At 41.6% G+C, this 24,395-nt stretch overlaps 1 protein-coding gene across 5 annotated transcripts in view; it reads left to right on the forward strand.

The window, feature by feature from the left end:
- LOC110954774 (low-density lipoprotein receptor class A domain-containing protein 4) overlaps positions 1-7,136 on the forward strand; it is a 284,512-nt gene extending 277,376 nt beyond the window's left edge. For all 5 annotated transcript variants that reach the window (XM_051956436.1, XM_022199457.2, XM_051956437.1 and 2 more), the window contains one exon: positions 240-7,136. In XM_051956436.1, the coding sequence (XP_051812396.1) occupies positions 240-833 (594 nt within the window). In that variant the 3' untranslated portion in view covers positions 834-7,136. The remainder of the gene's footprint in view (positions 1-239) is intronic.
- The last annotated feature ends 17,259 nt before the right edge of the window (positions 7,137-24,395 follow it).

Consider the following 24,395-nt stretch of genomic DNA (forward strand, 5'->3'; position numbering starts at 1 on the left):
TATGTGTCATATCAGTATTGAAAATATTGGTATTAATATTGTGATGTTGATTTTTGCCTGTTGATGCTCACTGATCCTTTGGTTTCTCCTCTTCTTTCCCTCTTTCTAATCTCCTTCCTTCCTGTCGTCAATGTGCTTCTCCCTCTCTCCCCCTTCTCTTCCTTTTCCCTTGTTTTTCCTGCCTCCTCCTCTTTTCATCTCCTTCCTCTCCTCCCTGTCTCTCTCTCTCTCTCTCTCAGGTATTATACGCTCCGCAGGCCCGGGATCGCTTCACTGCTCCCTCCTTCATGCAGCGCGACCGCTTCAGCCGCTTCCAGCCCACCTACCCCTACCTGCAGCACCAGATCGACCTGCCGCCCACCATCTCGCTGTCAGACGGAGAGGAGCCCCCGCCGTACCAGGGACCATGCACCCTGCAACTCCGTGACCCCGAGCAGCAGATGGAGCTCAACCGTGAGTCGGTGAGGGCGCCGCCCAACCGGACCATCTACGACAGTGACTTGATCGACATGGGTGGTGGCGGCAGCCTGGGAGGGGTGGGGGGAGGAGGGGGAGGCATTGGTGGGGGTGGGCCAAGGCCACCTAGCAGTAACTCGGGCATCAGTGCGGCCAACTCCAGCAGCCACGGGCGCATGGAGGGTCCCCCACCGGCATACAGCGAGGTGATGGGCCACTACCCCGGCTCAACGTTCTTTCTACACCAGCACAGCAATAACCAGAGGGTAGGGAGGCCGGGGGGGCCGGGGAGCAGGACGATCCAGCAGCAGAGCCAATCAGAAAGCACAATAGTACCTGCCAAGGCCAAGGACGGCCAACCAGAGGACCTGGTGTGAAGAAAAGGGGAGGGGCAGGTGAGGCCACCCACCCAGACTGAAAACTCTCTCTCTTGTTCACCATGATCAGCTGTAAGCAGTGGTCTCTCTATCGCTCTCTCTGTCTCTCATGTCCTCTCTCCACACTCCCATGCACAAATAAATATCAACCTTAGCGACAACAAAACAAGACGAGAGAAACCAAGAGTTGATTTCATTTCACTTTCTTTCTGACGTTAATAATTCAAACTGCTGGGGCAGGATGTATGCACTGCGTGGAGACTTTTTGTTCCTTCATTTCGAGAAAGAAACACACTGCTAGCACAGATTGAAACTATTCTCTCGTTTTTGCCCCCTCGGGTGACAGCTCAGTCCTCGGGAAAAGAGGAGGATGTTTTTCCATTTTTGTTTAATTTTTCGGACCGGGATCTGTGCACAAAGCAAGAACTGAGAATCAAGGACTTACAGAGAACACAACAAAACAAGAGACTCACAAACCCAAATCTTAGTGCCAAGGTTCACGAGGAAGCAAAACAAAGGGGGAAAAAGACTCGTTCTAACATTCAAAACACAAAAAGAAAAGTTATCTAAAAGTTGCACTATCTTTTTGTTGTAAAAGAGAAGAGGGAAATGATGTTATGTGATGATGATAATGATGATGTTTGTTTTTTTCTTTTTTTTTTATTTCCGGTTGTTTTTTTGTTTGTTTTTTTTGTCCTTTTCATGAATGGACTGATTGACTGACTGAACTTTGGCTCCAAAGTTGTTTAAACAGTTGGGAGCAAAAAAACAAAACAAAACAAGTATTATAAGCTTATGTCCTTTTTCGAAAACTGCAAGAAATACTCGTACCCAGCCTACAACATCTCTGTCTGCTTACACCACAGGCACAGTGAGACTTAGTAAGAGAATAACCTTGTACTGCTTCACGTCTGTGTTCACTTTAGCCTTGTGGGAGGGAAGAAATCTGCTCTGTGATCAGCCGCTTGGTGGACAAAACATTCTTACTTCCTCTTGTAGTTTATTACAAAGACTTAGAGGTGGATTTCCCCAAAGCAGAGCAGTTCATAACCTCTGCTTAGCAAGATCTAGCATGATTGAAAACAGGTTTTGAGGGAAATCTGGCCTAGATGGTTGGATATCAAGTAAACAAATGAAAACCGAATTCCACAGGAAAAAACAACAAAATAACATATCGAAGTGTCCACACAAGGAGCCTGGTCAAAGCAGATTCTTCTCTTTTCAACTCTGTCCTGACATGTAAGCACCTGACACTTCCTCTTTCCTGTTTCCTTCATCCAGCCCCCCACCCCCCTGTCACTGCTCATCTCCACATGCACAGTGCATTCTGCCAACGGCCACACTGAACTCCATCACCTGCCGCCATGACAACGAATACACAAAGCAAAACAACAACAGAAAAAAAACCTACAAAAAATGAAGGCTCGGCTCTCGGTCTTCACTTCTCTAAAGCCACAAAAAAAAAAAAAAAGATGACACAAAGTGACGATTTCTGTCTGCATCTGCCAGCACAGCGATCAGGTTTTAAATGAAACTGTCTGTGGTCGAAGTCAAAGGGCTATGGGAGGGTCCTTTTTGTAAAAGAAACAAAAAACCTTTTTGAAAATCTAGCCTTTTCTCTGCTCATCGTTGCCTTCTCCTCTGCTCGTGCGCTTTGTCTGTCTCCTCTTGCTTGTTTGCGTTCAGCACCTGTGCCCCCTTCCTCCTCCTCCTAGCCCTGCTTTCTACCAGTGTCTTTGATGAGCACTGGGTTCATCATCCCTCCTTCCATCCGTGTGCAGAAAAAGTGCGATCAAATGATGCAGAGTCCGCCAAGCCCTTTAAAGTGGAGACTGGAGTGGAGCCCTTGTTTGGCAGCGTGCTAGTGCAGTCCTCTCCTCGCTGTATAAGTGTGTACGTGTGTGTTTGTTGGTCAGACCTCTTAACAACACAGAAAAGCACTTAATGCTCCTGCAGGAGTATTGTGTATGTGTGAGCGTGCGTGTGTAGCTGAGTGATTTATTAACTGACTGCTTTGTGTTTAGAGATTCAAGGACATCTTTGAGACTGTCCATATTAACACAACATCAATTAAGCTTTCATTGAAATTCAGCAGAGTGTCTCTTTAAAAATCCAGAAATGCGCCGTGGTCGTTATCGCGCTGCAGAGGTGACGTCACTGTAACAGCTCAAAGAAAGCGCATGTCACAGTCCAGTCCACCCCAAAGGTTCCACTAAAACTGCAAACACCACCTAATGGAGTTTTTCACCGTCTCAGTTTCAGACTGCACATTGATTCCAAACAGGCTCTGAGTTGGAGCCTCAGCATGTTAGCATGTACACTGAAAGCACTTGTATTTGGACTATAGATGGACCTTTGTGACCCTCAATGTGACATGCTGTTGATATTTTTCATTTTTCTATTAACAAATCCCATGAAATCTCTCAATCCTGACATTCCTAACAGTCAACCCCAAGCCCACTCATTCCTGTCACAGACACACTGCAAGTAAAAGAAAGATGGATTGTAGCTCAAGGTGAAATTACTTGTTGCTTTTTCTGGAGCTGGTTGGATGCCAAAGTCCATCTTTGTCATATGTTTATGATGACAGACTCCATCTTACATTCAACAGCAAGCTTAAGCAAAGGGTGTTAAGTTTGCCTTTTTCTAATCAAACTGTGTTTTGGATGTCCAGCTCACAGAAAGGAGAAACGGTAAACTCCTTGGAACTGTAGTTTTTAGCAAACATGAAACACAGTGAATGGTTTGGGGATTATTTCCAGCTCTGGGTTCTAGTGTTCAAGTTGGTATTTACAGCAACAGGAAGGTGCATTAGAGACTGAGTCCAGATAATAATGTGTGTTTTCATGGTAAGGAAGAAACACGCCATCTGTTGCATCCGTGAGGCTCACTGATGGGATTTTGGACAACAATAGAGCTCAGAGGAATGAAATCTATCAGACTCTCGTACACACACTCAATGCTTGGTGGTCGAAGCTGTTTATTGTTGGTTTGGATCTTTTCATGAGATTTGTTGACAAGACGAAAAATATCAAATAACCAGTTAAGGATCCTCTATCACTTTCTGTCAGTACAAAACTAAATCTTTACAGTGACTTCTTACCACCTCCAAACATACATATGTATTAAACACCTCTAATGCTGAAATAACATTGATTTAAAATGGTCACTGTTTACAAGACTCAGTAATCGTCTGCTGCTCCTAGATGCAGCCTGAATATGAAGTAGCCTGATGAAGTGACATTAATGTTTAGTGTTTGAAGGTCTCACACCGTGCTCACGCCGCAGACCGGGACCAGGAGACGTTTCTATGTGGACGTATGTTCCCCCTCCTTCTGCACTCACAGCTCTGGTTTTACGCTCTGCAGGCATCATGATGATGGAAGGTTTGGTCAGCAAAAAGCCCTCTGATCCCGTTAGCGTCAGTGTGTTCGAATGTATGCACGTGTCCCAGTGTGTGTCCATCTGGCTCTACTGTTGTGTGTGTGTGTGTGTGTGTGTGTTACTACATCGCTGCTGCTATTGCTGTTGCTGCTGCTACTGCTACTATTGTTGCTACTGCTGCTTCTCATCCCCCACCTCCCTCAGTCCATCCTGTGCCCCTCAGCTCATCCAAAACTAGGAGAGAAATCTGACCCTCTGCAGTCAAACCCACAAGTATTGAGAAAAGCAAGACCCGTATTTAAACATTTTGATTTCAGAAAAGTCGAGGTGCATCAGCCGCCGCTACGATTGTCCCAACACTTTTGGCCTTTGACTGTACAGACCTGCTTCAAACCCGCATTTCTTCTCCAGTTTTTTTTCTTCTTTCTTTCGGTTGTTTTCCTCAGCTTGTTCTGTCTGCGCAGTCATAGCTTGTAAATGGAGGATATAAAGATGAATTTTATGTTTTCTACAAGGAGGTTTGCATGTTACTATTATGTGAGTAAATAAGGTGCCTAATGTTCATGTTTGAGCAGACCACACCTCAGTCAGACTGCTGCTCGGAATCTGTGCAGGCGCTCTATCTCGGCGGGGTCACCACCTGTCTGGCAAAATAAAACAGACGCACGCCAGGACTGCCAAAAACGATTGTTTCTGTCTTTTTGTAAAGTCGCAGACAGATAGGAGTCTGGTCCAGTGTTTGGCATTCAGGGGCATTCTCAAGCTTTTGTTTGACTGAATCTGATCCTGAACCTTAAATTCATTTCAAGTCTGCTTGAAACTCTCCTGATCTCGTGATCACAGAATCAACAGCGTGCCTGTGTCCAAACTTGCAGCTCCACCTTGAACATTTTTAGCTCTGGGTTCTGGTTACGAGCGCAGCGGTTCCGAGCGTGCTCACCGGCCATTGAGCCAGACAGGAGTGGTCGCTCCCAGAGAAGCAACTGAAGCCATTCCAAGCAGTAATGTGACCCGCGTGTGGAGCAGACATAGGAACCCACTTGCACTCAAAAAGCTCCCACCTTCGTTGTGCCTCACTTCCAACGGTGCTTTTTTCAGTAGTCTGTCTTTCTTTATGTTTGTTTGTAAGGTGCTGTATATAACTTGAATATATTATGCACATATCCTACCCAATGGGTAGAAACCACAAAAGATGTTGTGAATAATGTAATATAATGTATAGACAATATAAGAATTTTAAGAAGGCAGCATCAAATTTGTAAATGCCTACAGTTAAAAACGTGCTTTGTCTTTTTTTTAATGGAAAACATGGTTTGCAAAGTATGCTTAGAATATGGTTGCAACACAAATACAAATTACTACTTATAATATTTTGCTATAAATAATAGTCTGTTATGATAAGGATGAGATAACCTCTGGATTAAGGACGCTGTTGAGAAAAGATATTCACTTGTTTATTGGATTCTTCTGTCACAGTGCCAGCCGTCATTCAGGTACTGGCTGGTTGTTTTCTTTTGACCACGATCGACTAACAAATGTATAGTTCTATTGCAAAGATCTTTTACGAAAACATATATCACATACACATCAGTCGGTGTTTAAGCCACGACTTCAGCCGGACCAACGGTTGAATTTCAACTCGCTTTGTAAATGGTCGAACAAAAAGCAAGCAAGCTGTCTAGTTTGGGAGGCGACCACTGCACACAAGAGCCGTCAGCGCTTCTTCATGAAATGGGAGAATGTGCTTCTGTAATCATTTAATTTTAGTCTCTTTTAGCCGTTGTTTTGTATATCTGCCAAAGTATAAAAACCTGCTGAGCACACTCGGCACTGCTATAGGTCTGGCTGGATGTTAGACTCTGGTTCTTAAAGCATTTCAGCTCAGGAGGATGGTCGACTTTTTAATCACATGGTTGTTAAAGGAAATAAAGAAAGAAACTGAGGGTCAAGATTGGAAAGTTGCACCAGCGAGTGGGGGAAAAATGCCGTTAAAACTGTCATTTAACTTTTCTCTCTTTATTATTTTTTTATGGTTATTTTCTACATTACAATGTTATATGTGGCACAGTATATTGAAACAAAAGTCATGTTTAATCTGCAGTCATTTATTTACAGTATGTACTGAAGATAACTCCACTGTACAATAACCGCAGAGCATGCTCATTCTTATCTATAGACGATGTACATAGCAACGCGCCATTTTCTCTTCAAAGCACCAAATAAGTGGCAGTTGTGTAGTTTTAATTTGGAAAAAGTCTCTATTGTAACTTTGGCTGGAGCGCCGCTCGGCTCTCCTTCTTCTTAATAGACCTTTTTTTCTTTCTTTTCGTTTCCTGCACTAGCTTGAAGAACTAACTTGGACTCAGACTGATCTTTGTCTGATTTCTCCCCCTGCAGCGCTCCCTCTTTCCACTTATCAGAAGTCTGTACTCAACTGCTGACTACAAGTAGCTGTTTTTATCGTTCCAGATTTTAATAATAATGATGATAATAATAACAATGATAACGTCTCAACAGTTTGGTATTCTCTGTCTTGGCAGTTACCATAGGACTGCTTCCATCATGGGTTTTGTAACATCGGTTTGCTTTATTTACAAAATGAATCCTTCTCGTTCCCCCCGCCCCCCTCTGTGCTGAAATCTACATATATATATGGCTGTATTCAGTAACCATACAGTGTATATATATATCTATATATCCAAACACAGAGGTAAAATTGTTGTGTATTTTTGCCTCTTTTTATTTAAGCAATTGTGATGTAATAGGTTTTAGGCCTAAGGTCTGTTATTGCAATACTTTTACAGAAAAGAAGAAAAAAATCAAAAAATGTTGCTCTAAGTGCTGTTGTAGTCAAAGATTTTATGCTTGTACTTATGCTGTAGTCAAACTGCAGCGTAATGAATAAAACTTTAAAAGTGATTACTCCGGTGTTCTCCTGTTTGTTCCCGTCGTCTTCTGCAGATAATGAGCTTTGGTAATGTGATTACAGTTTGAGCGGCGCTGCCTCTCAGCTCTTTATCTGTCCTCACTGATGCAGCCAAATAACATGCGAGCAGGATTTAAGGCGGATCAGCATCTTCTCACACTTGTTAGTCTCCTTTCTGCTTCACTTGATGGTGCAGGTTGAAGTCTGATGCAGCGACACGCCAGACCCTGAGTGGGTTAATGCCGGCTATGATGACACTGTTGAGTAACATTTTATCTTTATAGAACAGACAAACCTGCTGCACTTTACAGATGTCTGTAGTCTGTAACTGATCATTCATTTGTAAAACCTGAAGTTTTTTGCCTTTTAGGCTAATTATTGTCACAGACTGTCCGTAGAATCAAAAAGTAAACTTCAGCTCCTGTACTTTGTTCAGACAATGTAATATGTGTCGGGTAAATGTCAGATCTACAAACACATGAATACACCAGAGTGAAAGGAGATGGTAGCCGCTGTTTGTTTACACATGTAGAGACCTCACTGGTGTCAATGCAGCCGCCATATTGTTGCCATAAAGTGGATCACAACAGGAACTCTACACAATTACAGTAAAAATAAAAATCAAATCGGCTGTGCATCAATGACACACGATACTTGGTTCTTATAGCAAAATACATACTTTTTTAAAAGTTATATTGAAGATATACTTCCTGCATGTGCTTTTTTAATGTAAAGTGATTTTTAGCATATCATTTTAAAATCCCTCATTTTGAAGAAAAAGCATAATCAGAGAAACACTGAAGTTTAAAGAATCTGTACAGCAGTCAAACGTTTGGTAACACCTTCTCATGGAATGTTTTTACTTTATTTTCATGACTATTTATGTTGTAGATTCTCACTGAAGGCATCAAAACTGAATGAACACAAGTGGAACTATACACTAAACAAAAAAATGTGAAATAAGTCAGAACATGTTTTATATTTTAGATGTTCGCTGTTTCCCCAATAACAAACCATGGATCACAAGCGACATAAAGGCAATCCTCAACCAGAAAAAACAAGCTTTTAGTGATGGTGACAAAGAACGGCTCAAAGAAGTGCAACAAGAGTTGAAGAGGAGACTGAAAGTGGCAAAAATGGAATACAAAAAGAAGATGGAGAGGAATTTTCAACACAGTAACATCATGATGTGTGGAGAGGAATCAATACCATCTCTGGACACAACAATAAAAAGAGGAGGGAGCCAATAGTGGGTGAAGTAGAAAGAGCTGATGAACTCAACTTGTTCTTCAACAGATTTGACACTGTGGACACACCTACGTCCACTGCTACTCCTCCTTCTTCTCCTCAACATATGGAAATCCCCACTAAAGCTCCTCCTTCTTCTCGTCCGTCTCCTACACATGCAGCCACTTCTGTTCCAGCACCTCTATCCGTCTCTGTCACAGAGACAGGGGCGCCACAAGTGTTCTCTTCAGCCAGTGAACACTTGTGGCGTGGACATCGAGATGGTGACATCATATAAATATTTAGGTGTCCACCTTGATAATAAGTTGGACTGGTCTACAAACATAGACTTCATCTACAAAAAGGGACGGAGTCGACTTTACTGCCTCAGAAGACTTCGATCACTAGACATCTGCAGTAAGATGCTGCAGATGTTTTATCAGTCTGTGGTAGCAAGTGTCCTGTTTTATGCTGCAGTCTGCTGGGGAGGCAGAACTGATTAAAAAAGCTGCTCTGTGGTTGGAATCAGATTGAACACATTGGAGGATGAGGTGGAGAGACGGGCACTGAGCAAGATGGAGGCCATTCTGACAAACATGGATCATCCACTTCACATCTGCCTCAATGAACAACGAAACATCAGTGGACGGATCCTATCCCTGCGCTGCAAGACCGAAAGATTTAGGAAATCTTTTTGGCATCAGCAGTCAGGCTATTCAGTTCCAAATTAAACAGATAAGAACCCTGTCAACTGAATTTCACTTCAGGGATGAATAAAGTGATTCTGATTCTGATTCTTCAAAATAGTCACGCTTTGCTTTCTTTACTGCTTTTCACGCTCTTGACATTCATGAGGTGATCACCTGAAATGGTTTTATTTCACAGGTGTTCCTTGTCAGGGTTCATCTGTGGAACTTCTTTCCTTCTTACTGGGGTTGGAACCATCAGTTGTGTTGTGCAGAAGTCAGGTTGGTCTGCAGCTGACAGCTCTATCTGACAACTGTTAGAATCCATATTATGGCAAGAACCATCATATTCTGTGTGTGAAACCATGGTTTGAATACAGAGCTCAAATAACTGGCCTGCACAAGGGAAGTTTACATCCCATGTTACTTAATGAATCAAAGAGTGTATCTTGGAATATAATATGCATAATTGTGATTCAAAGTCACTAATTGATTGATGCTAATTTAATCATTTCAACGTCATCTCTAATTGTGTATTCTGTCCCAAACACCAGTGTTTTTTCTTGCTTTTTCTCCTAAAGTTTTTCACCAGGATTCAGTCATTTGGTTTGATGTGGAGCCTCCCTGACACCTCCTGTGGGAGTTTAGCTGAGCTGAGAACACACATCAACACAATATGTCAACATTTCATCACACTACGAGGAGGCCCAGTCTGTGTGGACTGGCCTTTCATCAAGGATCCTAAACAGGCAAAATCTGTCCCTGATGCTTATAATAGTTGTTATTTGAGTGAAGCCCAGAGAGAGCCTCAGTAATTAGGAGGAAGCTTCAGCCCAGTTTGAAAACACTGTCAAACCTGCTGGATTTTACTAAAATAAAAACGTATGGAAGGCAGATTGAAGGTTTTATGACTTCTTCATGCTCGATATATTTTTCATTACTGGCAGTATTTCCGCTATATTCCTTTAACTTGCCCTGCTTTAGAGTATTAATTACTAGTTGAGTTGTGCTAGTGCTTTAAGTTGGTCCCAACATCTCTGGGTTGATTATCCAGCTCAGTCCAGTGGGGTATTTGTTGTATGTATTTGTTTTGTAATATTTTTGATCAGTTAAAGCTGTTTTATCTGATCTGAAATTTTTAAATGTGCATCTGGATAGTTATATGGATTTTTCAGTGATACATTTATGATTTTAACGTTTCTTCTATTTGAGCTGATTTATTATAGGTTCTTTCTGGGAGATTGTATTGTTTGTGCAGATCCACGAGTGGCATGCTTGCCATCTGAAGTTGTTCTCAGGGTTTGAAGTCCATTTGTTTGGGATCAAAATCATTTGTAGTGGAGTCATTTGTGAGCTAAACTAACATCACCATTATATTGAATAAAATGGTATATTTCTGTGAGTTTGAACATAGAAACATTTGGAATCATGTAAGTGAACAACAAAATATATAACAATGTTCTACTCATTTTCAGACATCCTGATGGGAAAATCTTACATCTAACAATTGTATGATTAATCCGATTATGTTGACAGAAGTGTTTTGCTTAACTTTCTTTCAGAGGACCGGAGTTTATCAGCTGCAGCAAACACTGCTGTAAAAGGTGATCATATATATATATTTAAGATGGCACTGCAAAACGTTTCCCTTCTTTTAAAGATTCGGAGGAATGAAGGAAGCACAGTCTGGGCTGAGCTTCAGAGGAGCATGTACCCTCCTTCTAAATCTGCTGATTCTTCCCTTTCCCTGCACAGCACTGGTCAGATCCAGGTCACATAAAAAACTCTCTCTTCCTTCATCGATGTTTTTTTGTTAAAGAGTCGTTGGCACAGATCCTCCTGAGCCAGGAGCAAATGACTCACTCAGCCCTGTAAAGTAATGAAATGCATAAAACATAAGTTTCTCTATATTTCAGAAGCAAGACCAGTTTATTTATAGACAGACCCCATCTGGCAACTTGTCATAACATTCACAGGAGTGAAACAAAGCTAATGTTCAAAGCACTTAGACTCACTTACAAGAGCAGAGGGAGGGTGGGCCCCGGGCCCCCGCCTCCTGTCCTCTCTGTGAACCTCCTGCTGAAAAACGCTGCAAGGAGCACAACCCATCCCAATACTGTTCACATTTCCTCCTGAATCACTTTCTTCTGACTACACACACACACACATCTTGATAGCTGGCAGACTGATGCAGGGCATGCAGAGGAAATCATGCATACATCAGCTGTTTGTTCAGAGACATGATGCATCTTCAGAGTCTGAAACTTTCCCAGCCTTTTAACATCAGACAGGAAGCAGAAGAGGAGGAGGAGGAAACTGCTTTCTAAGTTTTAGACTTCCATATTTTATCAGGACGCAGACTCTAAATATTTGCTCCTGATTGGAGAGCTGCTTTAAAGAAATGCACATTTAAAAACACATTTAAATATGTTTTACCTCCTGCAGAAGGTTCACCAAGACTGGTGGACTTCTCAAACCAGATGTTCATCTATATGGAAATTTAGGAAGTTATTTGAAGCACAACATTGTCTAACATGGGTGTTGCATTATAAGCTACATCACTTTTTATGATGCTGTTTTTAGTCTGTATGTCCTTATGTGTTTGGGCCTGGGATCTTTCTGCGTGTAGTTTGTGTGTTCTCCCTGTGCATGCGTGGGTTTTCTCCGGATACTCCGGCTTCCTCCCACAGTCCAAAAATATGCTGAGGTTATTTGGTTACTCTAAATTGTCCGTAGGTGTGAATGTGAGTGTGATTGTGTGTCTGTATATGTAGCCCTGTGACAGACTAGTGACCTGTCCAGGGTGTCTCCTGCCTTCACCCGAGTCAGCTGGGATAGACTCCAGTATCCCCCGCGACCCTAGTGAGGATAAAGCAGTGTATAGAGAATGGATGGATGGATGTCCTTATGTGGAGCATAACTTCAAATATAGTTGAATTTATTCACCTACAGTGGTGGCCAAAACTTTAGACCAAAGTACAAAACTGAATGTTATTGCGTCAAACTATTCCATACAATCTTGACATATTTACTGTGAATTACCCATTCAAATTCACATTTATTAACACCACCATTGAATTTTTTTACACATAACTAAAGACAAAGAAAATGTTTTCTAAATTCCAGGTGGTCTAAACTTATGACCATTTTGTTTGTGCTTCAATATGTAAAGAAAATTAGTCCTAAATTGAGGTCAAACCACATATTTATTTAACAACTACCAATAATATAGTCATGTCAATATTTTGTAGGGTATCCCTTCTGCTTGGTGACTTCTTGCAGCCTGCGAGGCATGGACTCTCCCAGTTTTCTGTAGATGTCTCCAGTAATTTTTGACCAGGTTGACTGACAGTCTTCCCACAGCTCCTCTTCATTTTTATATGAGTGGACTTGTCCTGATAGTGATTAAGGATTTCCCACAGGTTTTCAATGGGGTTCAAGTCTGGAGACTGCAGTGGCCAGTCCAAAACTTTAAACTTCTTCTTGTTCAGCCACTACTTGGTCTTCTTTGCCGAATGCTTCAGGTCGTTATCATGCTGGAAAATGTCTCTCTGATGCCATAATAGCTTCTTCATACTCGGTAACATTGACTTCTGCAAGATGTGAATGTTCTGCTCTGTCTTCATGATGCCTTCAACTCGATGTATACGACCAACCTTGCCTGCTGACATGCACCTCCACACCATGATGCTGCCACCTGCCACTGCACCATCTGATGCTCTCATGTTGTACTTGTAGAGGTGGCAGCATCATGGTGTGGAGGTGCATGTCAGCAGGCAAGGTTGGTCGTATACATCGAGTTGAAGGCATCGTGAAGACAGAGCAGAACATTCACATCTTGCAGAAGTCAATGTTACCGAGTATGAAGAAGCTATTATGGCATCAGAGAGACATTTTCCAGCATGATAACGACCTGAAGCATTCGGCAAAGAAGACCAAGTAGTGGCAGAACAAGAAGAAGTTTAAAGTTTTGGACTGGCCACTGCAGTCTCCAGACTTGAACCCCATTGGAAACCTGTGGGAAATCCTTAATCACTATCAGGACAAGTCCACTCATATAAAAAAAGAAGAGGAGCTGTGGGAAGACTGTCAGTCAACCTGGTCAAAAATTACTGGAGACATCTACAGAAAACTGGGAGAGTCCATGCCTCGCAGGCTGCAAGAAGTCACCAAGCAGAAGGGATACCCTACAAAATATTCACATGACTATATTATTTTCTTTACATATTGAAGCACAAACAAAATGGTCATAAGTTTAGACCACCTGGAATTTAGAAAACATTTTCTTTCTCTTTAGTTATGTGTACAAAAAAATCAATTGTGATGTTAAATGTGAATTTGAATGGGTAATTCACAGTAAATATGTCAAGATTGTATGGAATAGTTTGATGCAATAACATTCAGTTTTGTACTTTGGTCTAAAGTTTTGGCCACCACTGTATAGACCGCTTAATCCTCATTAGGGTGACGGGGGGCTGGACTCTATCCCAGCTGACTTAGGGTGAAGGAAGGGGACACCTGGACAGGTAACAGTCTATCACAGGACTACATACGCACGTGGACAAAATTGTTGGTACCCCTCAGTTAAAGAAGGAAAAACCCACAATTCTCACTGAAATCACTTGAAACTCACAAAAGTAACAATAAATAAAAATTATTGAAAATTAAATAATCAAAAACAGCCATTACTTTTGAATTGTTGATTAACATAATTATTTAAAAAAACAAACTAATGAAACAGGCCTGGACAAAAATGATGGTACCTCTATAAAAGATTGAAAACTATTTGACCAGAGTGACATGATTAACTCAGGTGTGTCATTTAATTGACATCACAGGTGTTTCCAAACTCATAATCAGTCAGTCTGCCTATTTAAAGGGAGACAAGTAGTCACCCTGCTGTTTGGTGAAAAGGTGTGTACCACACTGAACATGGACAACAGAAAGCGAAGGAGAGAATTGTCCCAGGACATCCGAAAAAAAATGATAGACAAACATCTTAAAGGTAAAGGCTATAAGACCATCTCTAAACAGCTTGAAGTTCCTGTGACAACAGTGGCTCATATTATTCAGAAGTTCAAGACCCACGGGACAGTAGCCAACCTCCCTGGACGTGGCCGCAAGAGGAAAATTGATGACAAATTGAAGAGACGGCTCGTTGGAATTGTATCCAAAGAGCCCAGAGCAACCTCCAAAGAAATTAAAGGTGAACTCCAAGGCCAAGGTACATCAGTGTCAGATCGCACCATTCGTCGTTGTTTGAGCCAAAGTGGACTTCATGGGAGACGACCAAGGAGGACACCACTGCTGAAAAAAACTCATAAAAAAGCCAGACTGGAATTTGCAAAAATGCATGTTGACAAGCCACAAAGCTTCTGGGAGAATGTCCTTTGGACAGATGAGACCAAACTGGAGCTTTTTGGTAAGGCACATCAACTCTATGTTCATAGACTCAAAAACCAAGCATACGAAGAAAAGAACACTGTCCCTACGGTGAAACATGGAGGAGGCTCAGTAATGTTTTGGGGCTGCTTTGCTGCATCTGGCACAGGGTGTCTTGAAAGTGTGCAAGGTACGATGAAATCTGAAGACTATCAAGGCATTCTGGAGAGAAATGTGCTGCCTCGTGTCAGAAAGCTTGGTCTCAGTCGCAGGTCATGGGTCTTCCAACAGGACAACGATCCAAAACACACAGCCAAAAACACCCAAGAATGGCTGAGAGAAAAGCGTTGGACTATTCTAAAGTGGCCTTCTATGAGCCCAGATCTGAATCCCATTGAACATATGTGGAAGGAGCTGAAACATGCCATTTGGAGAAGACACCCATCAAACCTGAGACAACTGGAGCTGTTTGTTCATGAGTAGTGGGCCAAAATACCTGTTGACAGCTGCAGAACGCTCATTGACAAATACAGAAATCGTTTAATTGCAGTGATTGCCTCAAAAGGTTGTGCAACAAAATATTAAGTTATGGGTACCATCATTTTGTCCAGCCCTATTTCATTAGTTTGTTTTTTTAAATAATTATGTTAATCAACAATTCAAAAGTGATGGCTGATTTTGATTATTTAATTTTCAATAAATTTTTATTTATTGTTACTTTTGTGAGTTTCAAGTGATTTCAGTGAGAATTGTGGGTTTTTCCTTCTTTAACTGAGGGGTACCAACAATTTTGTCCACGTGTGTATAGAGACAAACAATCACACTCACATTCACACCTACAGACAATTTAGAATCACCAGTTAACCTCAGCATGTTTTTGGACTGTGGGAGGAAGCTGGAGAACCTGGAAAAAACCCACACATGTCCATGGAGAACATGTAAACTGAAAGTGAAGAAGAAAGATCCCAGGCCAGGATGTAAACCAGGAATCTTCCAGCTGAGAGGCGACAGGGCTAACCACTGGCACCATGCCGTCCTGAGTTTATTCACATTACTGAGACTGTCCTGGATCTTGTAAGAACCACCAGTCTCAATCACTACACCTTTGTTTCAGAGAAATCATCTCGTTTTGGTCATGCAGATGAGTCTAAAGACTACAATACCCATTAGCCTGCCTCAGTGGAGTCCTGCAGTAACTTTTTGTTCAGGGATCATTCACAAGATTAATCCAGTGGTGACCCAGGAGCTGAATGTTTAGTATGAATACTACATGACTGCAAATTCCCCAAGCACTGAGTTCTAAATTCAGATTCTAGCTGAATGGACAATTTGCTCGCCTGCACCATGTCTTCTATGGCTCTGTAGGAGAAATAAACCTTGATATCATTAGAATCTCAGCTTAAACTTGGAAAAACCTTTGGACTTTACCAGGTAGCAGCAGCCTAATTACTGCACACCATAACTAGACCTGAGTGCTAGTTTGTACTGAGTGGCACATCCTTTCAACTAAAATTCAGCTCACAAAACTTCATGTGCAGCCATCATGTGTACCAATAGCCTCATAAATGATACATAGGATAAATATATTTCAGATGCCTGAATCCACATGGAGAGGTCTTAAAAGATGTGTGAAAGCTTAAATCTGGTGAAAGATTACACTGAAGCTGCATCTCCTTTACCAGCTGTTTTATTAATAGAAATTATGTCACAACCGTAACCAGCAGTGCAGGAAGTAGTCACATCCTTTATCTATGGAAGTACCAATATAACAAAGTAAAAACGCTCCACAGCTCACTTCAAAAGTATTATCAGCACAATGCACTTAAAATATCAAAAGTAAAAGTACTTGCTTGACTGATGCATCATTATATTTCATAATATTTGACATTTTTTGTAGGTATTAAGATACTAGTACTCAAGGCTATGCAGCAGTTTTAACTGTGTTCTGAACAGTCAGAAAGCTCGGGTTGAGCTCCTCTGATCTCTAAGAGGAGAGTCACGAGACAATTGTGTGGTCAAGAGATGATTAATGGCACAGAATACACAAATCCGTTTTCATTTTAGGAAAACCGATCAATATATTTATTTATAAAAATAAACAAAACAAAAATCCAACCCAAAGCAAGCTTCCTAAACACGATGCTGATCCTAATATCACAAACTCACAAAACACCACACTTGGCTTTAGACAGACCAGCTGATCTGACACACTGTCCACGACGATCAGGGTGGTTTGCTTTAAACAATCCTCACTGATTGTAAAGGAGTCACAGGTGCACCTGCCACTCCCACGGAGCGTAACCTGAGAAAAGAAACGAGAGAAATAAACACAACCTAGCTTAAAATTGTGTACATATCCTTGCAACATGGATATCCTGCATTGTGCATTATCCTGCTCCAACATGAGGTGATGTTCTTGGATGCATAGCACAACAATGGGCCTCAGGATCTCGTCACGGTATCTCTGTGCATTCAAAATGCCATCAATAAAATGCACCTGTGTACTTCGTCCATAACAGAAGCCTGCCCATACCATAACCCCACCGCCACCATGGGCCACTCCATCCACAACATTGACATCAGAAAACCACTCACCCACATGATGCCACACAGGCTGTCTGCCATCTGCCCTGAACAGTGTAAACCGGGATTCATCCGTGAAGAGAACACCTCTCCAACGTGCCAGACACCATCCAATGTGAGCATTTGCCCACTCAAGTCGGTTACGACGACGAACTGGAGTCAGGTGGAGACCCTGATGAGGATGACGAGCAGCAGATGAGCTTCCCTGAGACGGTTTCTGACAGTTTGTGCAGAAATTCTTTGGTTATGCAAAGCGATTGTTTCAGCAGCTGTCCGAGTGGCTGGTCTCAGACCATCTTGGAGGTGAACATGCTGGATGTGGAGGTCCTGGGCTGGTGTGGTTACACGTGGTCTGTGCTTGTGAGGCTGGTTGGATGTTCTGCCAAATTCTCTGAAACGCCTTTGGAGACGGCTTATGGTAGAGAAATGAACATTCAATACACCAGCAACAGCTCTGGTTGACATTCCTGCTGTCAGCATGCCAACTGCATGCTCCCTCAAATCTTGCCACATCTGTGGCATTGTGCTGTGATAAAACTGCACCTTTCATAGTGTCCTTTTATTGTGGGCAGTCTAAGGCACACCTGTGCACTAATCATAGTGTCTAATCAGCATCTTGATATGGCACACCTGTGAGGTGGGATGGATTATCTCAGCAAAGGAGAAGTGCTCACTATCACAGATTTAGACAGATTTGTGAAGAATATTTGAGAGAAATGGTGATATTGTGTATGTGGAAAAAGTTTTAGATCTTTGCATTCATCTCATAAAAAATGGGAGCAAAAACAAAGTGTTGCGTTTATATTTTTGTTGAGTGTATATTACATTCTACTAACTGTTAATGTGTTTTGTGCAACATGTAAAATAGTAAAAGATCTCAAATAAATTTATTAAAAGGTGCAATATTTGTTTCTTAACTTTAGTGATGTAGAAGAAGAGAGTAATATAAAATATAAATACTCAAGTAGTACACAGGTACATCAGAACTCAGCACTTGAGTAAATGTATCTGTGGCTACAGCCTAAGCTGCAGTTTTAGTGGGTTTTCTGGAGGACAAGAGATGACATGACATGAGTAACAAACTCATTAATTAAGTGATTCATATTTAGCAAACTGTCTCCACAAGGTGAAGAATGAACTCTGGCCCTCACAGTAAGTTCAGCACTATCCACAGACTAAATTATCAACAGTTTGGACATATTTTCTGTGCATGAACACTGTCTCTGAATGAAAAATATTTTGTAAGAATTCCTTTCATTGCTGAGTTCAGCACAAAGAAAATTCCATTCGTCTTCATCATGAAATTGGTGCATGGCCAAACACCCAAAGGTTGAATGAGAAAATGTCTTTTGGAGCTTGGGAAAAGCAACCTTTTACCATTTAAACACAGATTCCACACAAATGTCTGATTTCTTTCTATCTTTTCATTTGCTTATTAGAGGATCTGAAGATAAAATAAAGGGTTCCTATCCCTTGGAATTTTTCACCTTTTGTCGTTCTTCAGCACTGATTCGTTGTCAGTTTAATTAAACGTCTTTGAAAAGAATTTACAAAAAAATGCTTTGTGTGAAAACCAAAACAGATTTTTTTTACAAAGTAATTTCAGGTAATTAAAAGTAGAAAATGTTAAACAAGTGACTGAAGTATTCACCCCTTTTGAAGTGATTCAACACAGGTGCTGCCAGCTGATGTGATATGTTACACAACTGATGAAATAGACATCATCTGAGTGCAGTGAATGTGTCTCATGTGATTGTAGAATAAAGACACCTGTATCTCCAACATCCAGCCAATGGTGAGTCAGCAGCCTTGCCTATAACTACACAGTGAAATAGAACAACACCCTAAGCAACTCTTTTAGAAGGTTATTGAAAATTAAAAGTCAGGGGATGGATACAGGAACATATCAAAGTCTATAAGAATTCTTGGGAGTAGAGTGAAATCCATCAGCAAGAAATGAAAGGAATATGGCACATGCATAAATCTGTCCAGAGCTGGCCGTCCTCAAAAACTGAGTGACTATGCAAAAAAAGAGACTAGTGAGGTTGGCCACCAAGACACCTATGACTCTTCTGAAGGATTCACAAGCTGAGATGGAAAATACTGTGCATAAAACAGTTTCTATCCTGGTTCTCTATCAGTCATTGCTTTTTGGGAGAGTGGCAAAGACAAAGCCACTGTTAAAAATTATATATGTCTAGAGTTTGTCAGAAGGCAAATGGGGGACACTGAAGTAAAAAAAGAAGGTTCTGTGGTTTGATGAGAAAATTGAGCTTTTTTGCCATCAGACAACACACCCAACACTCTGCATCATTGCAAAAACAATCACTCCCATCACAAGGCATGGTGGTGGCAGCATCATGATTTAAAGCATGGTGGTGGCAGCATCATGAGATAAAGCACGGTGGTGGCAGCATCATGACATAAAGCATGGTGGTGGCAGCATCATGACATAAAGCATGGTGGTGGCAGCATCATGATGTGAAGCATGGTGGTGGCAGCATCATGACATAAAGCATGGTGGTGGCAGCATCATGATGTGAAGCACGGTGGTGGAAGCATCATGACATAAAGCATGGTGGTGGCAGCATCATGATGTGAAGCATGGTGGTGGCAGCATCATGATGTGAAGCATGGTGGTGGCAGCATCATGACATAAAGCATGGTGGTGGCAGCATCATGATGTGAAGCACGGTGGTGGAAGCATCATGACATAAAGCATGGTGGTGGCAGCATCATGATGTGAAGCATGGTGGTGGCAGCATCATGACATAAAACATGGTGGTGGCAGCATCATGATGTGAAGCACGGTGGTGGCAGCATCATGACATAAAACATGGTGGTGGCAGCATCATGATGTGAAGCACGGTGGTGGCAGCATCATGTTGTGAAGCACGGTGGTGGCAGCATCATGACATAAAGCATGGTTGTGGCAGCATCATGACATAAAGCATGGTGGTGGCAGCATCATGAGACAAAGCACGGTGGTGGCAGCATCATGATGTAAAGCATGGTGGCAGCAGCATCATGACGTAAAGCTTTGTGGTGGCAGCATCATGATTTAAATCATGGTGGTGGCAGCATGATGACGTAAAGCTTGGTGGTGGCAGCATCATGATGTGAAGCATGGTGGTGGCAGCATCATGAGACAAAGCACGGTGGTGGCAGCATCATGATGTAAAGCATGGTGGTGGCAGCATCATGACATAAAGCATGGTTGTGGCAGCATCATGACATAAAGCATGGTGGTGGCAGCATCATGAGACAAAGCACGGTGGTGGCAGCATCATGATGTAAAGCATGGTGGCAGCAGCATCATGACGTAAAGCTTTGTGGTGGCAGCATCATGATTTAAATCATGGTGGTGGCAGCATGATGACGTAAAGCTTGGTGGTGGCAGCATCATGATGTGAAGCATGGTGGTGGCAGCATCATGAGACAAAGCACGGTGGTGGCAGCATCATGATGTAAAGCATGGTGGCAGCAGCATCATGACGTAAAGCTTGGTGGTGGCAGCATCATGATTTAAATCATGGTGGTGGCAGCATGATGACATAAAGCATGGTGGTGGCAGCATCATGACATAAAGCATGGTGGTGGCAGCATCATGAGACAAAGCACGGTGGTGGCAGCATCATGATGTAAAGCATGGTGGCAGCAGCATCATGACGTAAAGCTTGGTGGTGGCAGCATCATGATTTAAATCATGGTGGTGGCAGCATGATGACGTAAAGCTTGGTGGTGGCAGCATCATGATGTGAAGCATGGTGGTGGCATCATGATGATGTGAGGATGCTTCTCACCAGCAGGCCCTGCAAAACGTGTACACAGAGAAGGTAAAATGAACACATCAAAGTAGAGGGAAATCCTAAATGACAACCTGATACAGTCTGCAAGAGAACAGAGACATGGTCGAGGATTTGTTTTCCAGTAAGACAACGATCCACAGCACACACCCAAAACTACACAACAATGGTTGAAAAACAACAAGGTGAATGTTATGGATGGGCTGAGCCCAGACATTGGTCCACCTTACAATTTGAGGCTGGATTTGAAAAGGGCTGTTCACTCACACTCCTTGTGAAACCTGACAGAGCTTCAACAAAGAAGAGCGTGACTGAGACTTATCCACACAGGCTCAACGCTGTATTTACAGTACGTCCAAAGGTACATCTACTAAACACAGACTTGAAAGGCAAAGAGTTATTTCATGTTTAAATTTACTATTAATTGACATTACTTTCTGTTTTCACCACTGCCATGAAGGTGTTCTTTTGTAAATCCTTGTCCAAACAAACAGGCCAAATTAAATTGACTGTGATTTTATGTTGAACTTCCAAAGGAGCTGAACACTTTTTATAGACACTGCCAACAATTGAATATTTTCCATGCGTGCGCTATAAGTAAAGTTTTTTGGCCAAACTATTCCAACGACCTCGACTGCGACTTCCTAATACACACACAGTCTGTCCGTTACATCAAAAACAACTCCACTGACCTTTGCTAAGAAAAGATGTAAAGTGGTGAAAATAATTGACTTTAGACAGTTTGGACAGCTTTCTCTCTGCTGACCTGCGCTTCACCTCAGGCTTCCCAGTGGCATCTTGACACTTGAGTCATGTTTAGCCCCTGACTCACACCTGAGGAACACAGATTGTCTTTACACTAAAATGATTTCAGGAATCGCAGCAGCGCTCTGTCCTCTGCGTCATCCTCCCAGTGGGAGAACAGACAGGTGTTTGTGTGAGGGGCCGTGGACTGCATAAACAGTTGTTCATTAGTTTGGACAGCAGAGGTCATTGTAACACACAGACGCTTCCCACAAGCATCCAGCAATACTATTATATTTACATATAGATAAGATTTATAATGAAGGAAACCGGCTGGAGCACGTTAAATGTGTAACAGCATGATGTTTGCATCTGCTTAGCATTTCTGGATACTGACAGCTAAGAGAACTAAATGTCAAACTGCACTGTTTCCTCAGTGCATGCTGAGTACGAGGACCTTAACCCACTGAGTGGTCAGGATACTGCCGCCTGTTGTGCTACCCCATGCTTTAACCTTTAGGGAAGGAAATAAATATCCAGCAATGGAATGTGAATTGTGGAAGCATGGAAGAAGGAGACAACTCCATGTGAAGCACCCTGTGTACGCCATTCAGCGGAACACTCATACTGTGTACCACTACTACTGTTAGAAATGATACAAAGAGCAATTGATAAAATTGTGGGAGTGTTTCTGAGTCCCATCAATTCCCACCGTCCGCTATATATTTAGGTCACGCGATTCAGTATCCGTACATAACGTACACATGCAGAACACACGCCTGTGCTCAGTACAAGGTCATTTTATTTGTGGGTACATCTATTTTAAATGGACACATTCTGTGGCGTCGTGATTTCTGCAACAAATGTTTTTCAAGATTTCACTCTCTGAGTGTTTCTCTTGTTTTCACTGTTGTGAAACTAAGTTGCACTTATTTTCATCTTCATTGTTGTCTGGTAACCTGCTTGTTAAAATAATGCAGCTATTGGAGGATGGTGTCATTTGGAATCATTTAACATTTTAGTAATATTGTACAGAAATACTGTAGAAGCAGAAAGTGGTTATAACCAAGTATGCTGTACTTAAAGATGCACTAATCAATATTGTTCTTGGGATGTAGTTGTAAGTAGATAGAGACAGGAAATGTGGAGAGAAGAGTTGGGGAAAGACATGCAGTAAATGGCCATGGATCACACAAACCTGTGGGCGCTGTGTTGGTAACTATAGCCCCTGTTTATGGGTCGCCTGCTCAACCAGCTAGCTACCAGGGCTCCCCAATATTATTATTTATGATAGATAAAATCAGTCAGTTGTTCAGTGTGAAAGTTGTTGTTTGCAGTGATGAACTTGCAGAATATTATCACCAACCCCACAGTTTTGAATCTGTAGCATCTTTTGACTAAACTTTTTAACTGGTTTGGTACACTCTCAGTCTTCAAACTCATGAACGCTGTTTTCTGCTTTTTCCATGAAAAAATGCTCTGATAACCCACTGTCTGAAACCTGTGAGCAAACAGGCAAAGGTAGCTGAGGAACACGGCTAGACTTCATCACTAGCATCTAAAGAGTTATTTTTAAAAGCTTGTGGTGGCTGACACAGACAAATGGGAGTGATGGTTAATGAACTTTGATTTGAAATTTTAGCTAAAATGAACATGTGGCTGATTTAGACAAGAAAAAAGCTAAAGTATTAGCTGTAATAGCTTCACACAGAAATGTCAGTGTTGGCTGAGTGGGAAAAATCAAGTAATGCTGCTTTACACTACTTTATACTCCACTTATTTCACAGGCACATATTTGGCTCTCTAATTCACCTTTTTCATGGATGGATTGCCAAAAAGGCGAGATAAGATTACAATATTTGAAAATTCCTGCCAGTCAGGGGGGCCAGGGAGTCCATTATTGAGCACCTGTGTGAGATGTTTAGAGTTATTAAGATTTCTCATTGCAAAGTAAAATGGAAAAGGTTCCTCTGATAGTCCATAAAACTACTATAACATTAAATTTGAGACTGCCACGGGACAGGCAAGGCAAGACTGAGCACCCTGGAGTCTCCATGACTAAATGAAATTGACAGCAGTTGTTACTACTTGTATAGTATAAAATAATGCACTGTTATCACTTTACCTATCCAACTATACATGTAAAAGTACTTTTATGTTTGATACTTTAAAGCTGTGTGCATTTTTTATGCCCACTTCTAGACATGTAGTGACTTTGTAAAGTAGATATGACTAACTCACTAGTATTTCACATGTGAAGGTATTCTAAATGTTGTGTATTATTGTGATATACAACTACATATGGTTCACAAAACGCCTCTAGTTGACTTCTGCAAAAAAAATGTTTTCATGATCAGACTACTGATCTACTTGTCCAATATTGCAGATTCAACAGCAGGACAAGAAGTTAACGGAAAGTAGTTCCTGCGATGTTGTTCAAATATAACCTCATATTACAATGAGCATTTTTAAAAATGTTACCTTGGAAAGTACATCCAGCAAAATGTTCGCAGACATCTTTGTAAATCTCCATACGTACGTTATAAAAACAAAGCATTGAACAGAAATTGTTCAAAAAATGTGGTTTGAGTTGAAATTTCCTATATAATACACTGTTCATACAGAAACACTAAGTGTGGTTTAGAGCATATTTGGCTACTAATGCTTGAAAATAAGATTTGATTTGGGAGGCAGGAGTGTGAGATGATTGTACTTATTGCTACTTTAAGCTAAATAAGGGATCAGAATCCTTCTTTCACAGTTGTATTGCAGTTTTTCTCACTTTGGTACATTTCTCAGATCAGACCTGAAAATCTCAAAACTA

The sequence above is a fragment of the Acanthochromis polyacanthus genome, chromosome 12, assembly GCF_021347895.1.
Source record: "Acanthochromis polyacanthus isolate Apoly-LR-REF ecotype Palm Island chromosome 12, KAUST_Apoly_ChrSc, whole genome shotgun sequence".
Lineage (NCBI taxonomy): Eukaryota > Metazoa > Chordata > Actinopteri > Pomacentridae > Acanthochromis > Acanthochromis polyacanthus.